The sequence below is a fragment of the Macaca fascicularis genome, chromosome 3, assembly GCF_037993035.2.
Source record: "Macaca fascicularis isolate 582-1 chromosome 3, T2T-MFA8v1.1".
In the NCBI taxonomy this organism is placed as follows: Eukaryota; Metazoa; Chordata; class Mammalia; order Primates; family Cercopithecidae; genus Macaca; species Macaca fascicularis.
Genome location: NC_088377.1, coordinates 112,457,237 through 112,464,654, shown reverse-complemented (window position 1 = coordinate 112,464,654; position 7,418 = coordinate 112,457,237). Strand labels below are relative to the sequence as shown.

The following is a 7,418-nucleotide window of genomic DNA, read 5'->3' as shown; positions in this document are numbered from 1 at the left end:
GATCTCAGCTCACTGCAACCTCCATTTCCCAGATTCAAACGATCCTCCCACCTCAGGCTCCCGAGTAGCTGGGACTACAGGTGTGCATCACCACAACCAGCTAACTGTTGTATCTGTTTGTTGTTTGTAGAGACAGGGTTTCGCCATGTTGTCCAGGCTTATCTGAAACTCCTGGGCTCAAGTGATCCATTCACCTCAACCTCCAAAGTTCTGGGATTACAGGCGTGAGCCACCATGCCTGGCAGATTTTTTGTTTTGTTTTTTAATGTGAGTCTAGTGAAAGTAGCAAATTGTATTTGTTTTTATCTATGAATATCTTTATTGTCTTCATTTTTGAAGGACCTATTTATTGGATGTATAATTCTAAGTTGGTGGCCATTTTCTTTGAGGACTCTAAAGGTGTCATTTCATTGCCTTCTGGTTCTGTCGTTTCTGTGGAGAATTCAGCTGTCTTATTGTTACTCCTGTCTATTTGTTATGTATTTTTTCTTTTGATTTCTCTGAATATTTTCTCGTAGTCTTTGTTTTTTAACGGTTGCAGTAGGATGTGCTGAGGTGTGATTTCTTTGTATTTTTCCTACTTGGGGTTTATAAAGCTTTTTCAATATGTGGATTGATAACTTTTATCTGTTTCAGAGAATTCTCACCCAGTATCATTTCCACTATTTCTTTTGTCCCATTCTATTCTACATTTTGGAGACTACTGTTACACATGGTAGACCACTTTGCTGTCATGTACTTTCTAGTTTTTTCATCTCTGTCCGTGTATTTTCTCCTGATTTATCTTTCTATCCAATAACCCTCCTGAGATTCCCAATCTCCTGTTAAACTCATCTATAGAGTTATTTTTCAGCATGTGAATTTTCATTTTATTATTTTTTTGCAAAGGTTTGATTTTGGTGAAATTCTCCATCTTACCTATTTTATTAAAATAATACTTATAGTTATGTTACAGTCTATGTAGGAAAATTCCAATAACTAAATCACTTATGGGTTGGTTTCATATATATATATATATATATATATATGTCATTTGTTTCTCTTTTCTTGCACAATAAAATAAAGAATTGAATGATAGACTCTAGAGGTAACTTGAATCTCTGGCTGATGTTATATTCCCCCAGAAAGGATTTAGTTTATCTTTTGAGGGTGGGTGGGATAGGCAGTTATGGTACAGACAGATGTACCATATCATAATAAATGATCATAACAAAATGTGGGCTTTAACTGTATCAAAACCAGGTTTCAGTCTTTATAAAGGCTGGCATTTTTCCAATTTTCCCTCTCTCCTAGGCTCTAGCCCTTTCTGGCATCGTTACTGGAAATGTGGGTGTTTCCAGTGTCACTCTATCTTGATGGGCCTTGAAACCTCACTTTTATTTCCCTACCCTTGTGAGACAGCTCTAAGCTCTACTCAGTTTCCAGCTTCTTAGCAGCAGCTGTTTGCTTCTTAGCTTCTTGGTTTGGTTTCACAAATCAACTAATGTTTTTGAAGGAAAAGTACACACCTTCTCTTTTCCCTTCTCTCTGGGATCATGGTGCCAGTTTCTGATTGCTTTGGTTGTAGGTCAATGTCTTCAAACTAGTGTTCATTTGTTTTAGCTAGCATTTCTAGATGTACTCAGTGGACAATGTGGGGTGGCTTCAATAAACTACTGTTGGCAGAAATCAAACGTAGTGCTGTGGCTTTAGCTTCAGGGTGGACTTATCCCTTCTCTACCCTATCTATCTCTAATAATATTTGCTTTATATATCTGGGTGAACAAATGTTGGGTGCGTATATATTTAAAATTATAATATCTTCTTGCTGAATTGACCCTTTTATCATCATATAATGACTTTGTCTCAGAGTTTTTGTTATCTATTTTGATATCTATTTTATCTGATCTAAGTATAGCTACTCCTGCTCTTTTTTTATTTCCGTGTGCATGGAATATCTTTTTTTACCCCTTTCTTTTCGGTCTGTGTCTTTATAGGTGAAGTGTGTTTCCTGTAGGCAACAGATCACTGTGTCTTGTTTTTTTAATCTATTCAGTTACTCTGTGGTTTGGAAAGTTGGGTCATTTTTCACTCAGTGTTATTATTGATAAGTAAGGACTCACTCCTGCCATTTTGTTATTTGTTTTCTGGTTGTTTTGTGGTCTTCTCTTCCTTCCTCCTTTCCTTCCTGTCCTCCTTTTAGTGAAGGTGATTTTCTATAGTGATATGATTTAGTTTCCTGCTGTTTACTGTTATTATAGAACATGGAAGTGGAAAGTGGTGAATCCTATTTGTTTCAGTCTCCCAACATTTTCTGATTCTCTCGATAGGGCCCCACACTTTCTTAAGCAACTTAACTGCCTTTAGCTATAATTTCAGAATGGAAGTGAAATCCTTAGTGGAGCAATATGAACTAGCGCTATGTGTCCCCCTTTTCCTTTTGAATGGAATTCAGTGGTCTCTGCCAATGCCTTTGCCTCTCTTTGAGGATCATATAAATTTAGGCTGACATTTTTCTGAAAATTAACAATCTCTCTCTAAATAAGTGGATATCCATAAAAACTGAAAATCCTTAATTGGGCCTGAATTCAGTTATTCTAACATTCATGTCTGTGTGAAGGGTGATGAAGTTGAGAGTTCTCACCCCAAGTCTTGATGGTAACATTCAAAGGAAAACCTTAAGAATTCTTTCAGCATAAGCAGTGGTTTTTATTCACTTTTTATTTTTTTATTCAGCTGTGGTGTCCACATGTGAGTGCCAACATGAAAAGGTTCTCTTAAGTTCATTTGACAAAGTTCTTTGGCCGGAAAGGAGGACATGCTTAGCACTATTAATGTCAATTTATGCTTTTTCTACATTTTCTCTCTTTGTTTTTTCTCTGTCACTATGTTCATGTGATAATGGGTTAGTTAGTAAATAACATTGTTAAAAGCATATGATCAAATATATAGTTGGACTTCTAACACTAACTCTTCAAAAACTGAGAACCATTTCCCTCACTCCCTCCTGACCCCAGTGCCCAGAAATTTCCATCAGGCTCAGCAAAAAAAGCAAAGAAAACAGATACTGCATGCAATGGGTTAGGAGAACTCGTGAGCCAACGTGGTCTCTTGGGAACACACAAAAGGGAAAAATTTTTAATAAATGATTGGTATTTTTATGCTTTTTAAAGAAAGTTTAGTTTTCACTTTTATCAAGGTCTCCAATTACATGGGTGGAGGTGGTAACAAGCAGAATAGTTATGTGTGAAACCCCTTCAAAGTAAAAATGTGTTTTGCTTATTTATGGATATCCTGGGAATTTTAATATTTTCTAGAGGGAGGAATACACCTCTAAAAAAAGAAGATGAATTCATACAAAGAGTGGGAATAGGAAGTTATATGTGGTGGGAAAAGTGTCAAATATACATTTTTACATTTCAATGTCCTACCATTTAGCAAAAAGGTTTTTGTCTGTTTGTCCAAGATGTTTCCTTAATCCCTACTAAGAGTTAATCCACTTAATCATGAATAAAAATGATTTACTGTTTCTCATTTATGCAGATCAAGTTGAGCATTTCTCTTGAAAATCAACTAATATTTTTAGGATATGTCTGAAAACAAAATTTCTTCCACCTAATTCCTTTTTTGGAACAACCTACCTCTTCTTCCCAGTTAGAATAAAGAATTTCAGTCTCATGTAGACATCCCCCATCATAAAAGCAGAAAATAGTCCACAGAAATTCGTGAAGATAGGAAAAATGATTATGAGGATCCAAAGTTTGACTTTCAAAAATTCTAGGATTTCTGTCAGTGAACATTTACTGGGTATGTTCCCAGTGTATGCTTACTACAAAGTACCATAAAGTGGAGAGAATAGCTTGTAAGTTGATTCTTGCCCTAGTAGAATTTTAGATTTGCAAGAAAGCTCACTGACAAAGAACTAATATTCTGTCCTTCTACATATAAAAAAATGACTTAAAATTTATAAACTCTAAAACATCACTGAGGACCTGTGTAGAATCATGCTAGAAAGCACTAATAAAAATTTTTTGACCATAATATTTCCACCACTGCTAAAAATTTACAATAGAAATTAATGATTTACTTTAACCCTTTTAAAAAAGATTAGTCTGGCAGTACAGGGAGGGAAAGAGTAATGATACAAATGTCAACGAAAATTTTGTGATCTGTTGATTTGAGATATGTATTCTAAGACTGGGGTTGTTTTTATGCTTCATGTAAAATGGTGCTGTTATGAAACAGTAGAGAATGAAAACCAAGCTGGCTTATTTCCTTTAACAATGAAGTATTTTCTTCCTAAAACATGGCAGTCCCAAAGATATTGATAGCAAGTCTACAGTATATCATGTATTGATTGTACTGTCCCACTTATGTAAAATTGTATAAGACTATCTCTAAACGTACATAGGCTCAGAGTCATATAATATCTGGGATTATGTTCTGGTGGAAAGGTTTGGAACAATTCTACTTAACACTTCATATTTTTCCTGATTGTTTAAGTTGCTTCAAAAAGGACAAATTATTTTTACCAATGTAGTCAAAGCATGTATCAGATCCCCCTACATGAAAATATTGCTTCTCCGGCCACTGTTGTGGTCCTAGACTTGAAGCAAGGCACTCTGAGCTCCACAGAAAATGACCAGGGTTCAGCTTCTTGCATACAGCAGCCCATTGCTCACTAAGTTCCCTGGTTAACACTGCCTATTCACAGAAACCCACCAGTTATCACCAGATTCCATGCTCTTATCCTTCCCTGCTGATAAAAATCACCATACTATGATATTCAGTTTTTGACTCCGTGTGTCTGGGGTGGAGCATAGACATTTGCATTTCAACAGGATCATCAGGTGATGCTGAAACATAATAAACTTTCAAAGCATATGGACTCAGCATATCCCAGTAAATGTTCTCTGCAATGGAACAGAGCTTTCTGTGCCCTACACATCAGTTTGCCTCATCAAAATCTTAGTAACCAATGAATAGCTTCAGAATCCTGAAACTACACCTCAATGGAATAGTGAACCAGAATCATGTCAGAATAATCTTTCATAGAAGCCAGGCATGACCATTAAGAAATGGCTCCCTCCCTGGCAGATCTAAGACTATAAGGCTCTTTTAAAAGCTACTACAGGTTCTCTCTCTAGCATCATGTTTTAAGACCATGGTGTTCTAAGATCTTACAATATGAGAACATCATGGTCAAGAATCTAGGCTTTGACTTTCACCACACTTTTTCAACATCATACTGGAAGTCCTAGACAGAGCAATTAGGCAAGAGAAAGAAAGAAAGGCCATCTAAATCAGAAAAGAGGAAGTCAAACTATATGTCAACGATATAATCTTATACCTCAAAAACCCCAAAAGACTCTTAGTTTTGATAAATGAATTCAGAAAGGTCTCAGATTACAAAATCAACATACATAAATCAGTAGCCCTGCTATACACCAATAACAACCAAGCTGAAAATCAAATCAAGAACTCAGTTCCATTTACAATAGCTGCAAAAAAGCAAAACAAGGCCAGGCGCAGTGGCTCATGTCTGTAATCCCAGCGCTTTGGGAGGCCGAGGCAGGCGGATCACAAGGTCAGAAGATCGAGACCATCCTGGCTAACACAGTGAAACCCCAGTCTCTACTAAAAATACAAAAAATTAGCCAGGCGTGGTGGCGGGCACCTGTAGTCCCAGCTACTCGGGAGGCTGAGGCAGGAGAATGACATGAACCCGGGAGGTGGAGCTTGCAGTGAGCCGAGATTGTGCCACTGCACTCCAGCCTGGGCAACAGAGCGAGACTCCACCTAAAACAAGAAAAAAAAGCAAAACAAAAACAAAGAACCCCTAGGAATATACTTAAGCAAGGAGGTGAAAGATTTCTACAAGGAGAACTACAAAACACTGATGAAAGAAATCACAGATGACACAACAAATGGAAAAATTCTATGCTCATGGATTGGAATAATTAACATTGTAAAAATGACCATATAGTCCAAAGCAATTTACAAATTCAATGTAATTCCTCTCAAAATATCAAAATCATTTTTCACAGAATTAGAAAAAAAAACTCTAAAATGTATGTGGAACCATATGATAGCCTGAATAGCCAAAGCAATCCTAAGCAAAAATAACCAATCCGAAAGCATCACATTACCTGACTTGAAATTATGCTACAAAGCTGTAGCAACCAAGACAGTATGGTACTGGCATAAAAGTAGACACACAGACCAATGGAACAGAACTGCAAACCCAAAAATAAGGCCAAATCCTACAACCAACTTATCTTTGACAAAGCAGCCAAAAAAAAAAAAAAAAAACTGGGGAAAGAACACCCTATTCAATCAATGGTGCTGGGAAAATTGGATAGCCACATGCAGAAGAATGAAACTGGATCCCTATCTCTCACCATATGCAGAAATTAACTCAAGATGGATTAAAGACGTAAATGTAACACTTAAAGACATAAACATTCTAGAAAGAGCAGTGTAGAGGTTCACGTGTAGTGGTTCACGACTATAATCCCAGCACTCTGGCAGGCCAAGGTGGGAGGACAGCTTGAGCTCAGGAGTTCAAGTCCTGAAGTGTAGACGACACAGGGAGGCCCTTGTTTCTACAAGAAAAAAAACAAAATTATTATTATTTTGTTTAAGTTACCTGTGTGTCGTGGCACATGCCTGTAGTCCCAGCTACTTGGGTGAGAGGTGGAAGGATTGCTTGAGTCCGGGAAGTTGAAGCTGCAGTGAGCCACGAAGACCCCACTGCACTCCAGCCTGGGTGATAGAAAGGGAACCTGTCTCACAAACAAACAAACAAAAAAGAATTCTAGAAGAAAACCTAGGAAAAACTCTTCTGGACATTGGCCTAGGCAAACAATTTATGACTAAGACTGCCAAAGCAAATGCAACAGAAACAAAAATAAATAAATGGGACTTAATTAAACTAAAAGCCTTCTGCACAGCCAAAGAAATAAACAACATGGTAAATAGCCAACTGACAGAATAGGAGAAAATATTTGCAAACTATACATCTAACAAAGGACTAATATCCAGAATCTACAAGGAACTTAAAGAAATCAGCAAGAAAAAAACCCAAACAATCCCATTTAAAAACTGGGCAAAAAACATGAAAAGACATTTCTCAAGACATATAAAGGGCCAACAAATATGAAAACATGCTCAACATCACTAATCATCAGAGAGAGGCAAGTTAAAAACATAATGAGATACCATGTTACCTTAGTCAGAATGCCCATTATTGAAAAATCAAAAAATAACAGATGTTGGTGCCGATGTGGTAAAAAGGGATCACTTACACACCATTGGTGGGAATGTAAATTAGTATAACCTCTATGGACAACAGTATGGAGATTTCTCAAAGAACTAAAAGGTAGATCTACCATTTGATCCAGTAATCCAACTACTGAGTATCTACCCAAAGGAAAAGA

General features: G+C 36.9%; 1 protein-coding gene across 3 annotated transcripts in view; it reads right to left on the bottom strand.

Moving 5' to 3' along the window:
* Positions 1-2,681: 2,681 nt before the first annotated feature.
* SNX13 (sorting nexin 13) overlaps positions 2,682-7,418 on the bottom strand; it is a 181,696-nt gene continuing 176,959 nt past the window's right edge. For 2 of the 3 annotated variants that reach the window (XM_065542244.2, XM_074035382.1), the window contains exon 27: positions 2,682-6,584. In XM_065542244.2, the coding sequence (XP_065398316.1) occupies positions 6,544-6,584 (41 nt within the window). In that variant the 3' untranslated portion in view covers positions 2,682-6,543. The remainder of the gene's footprint in view (positions 6,585-7,418) is intronic. The other variant, XM_065542243.2, reaches the window with a different exon arrangement.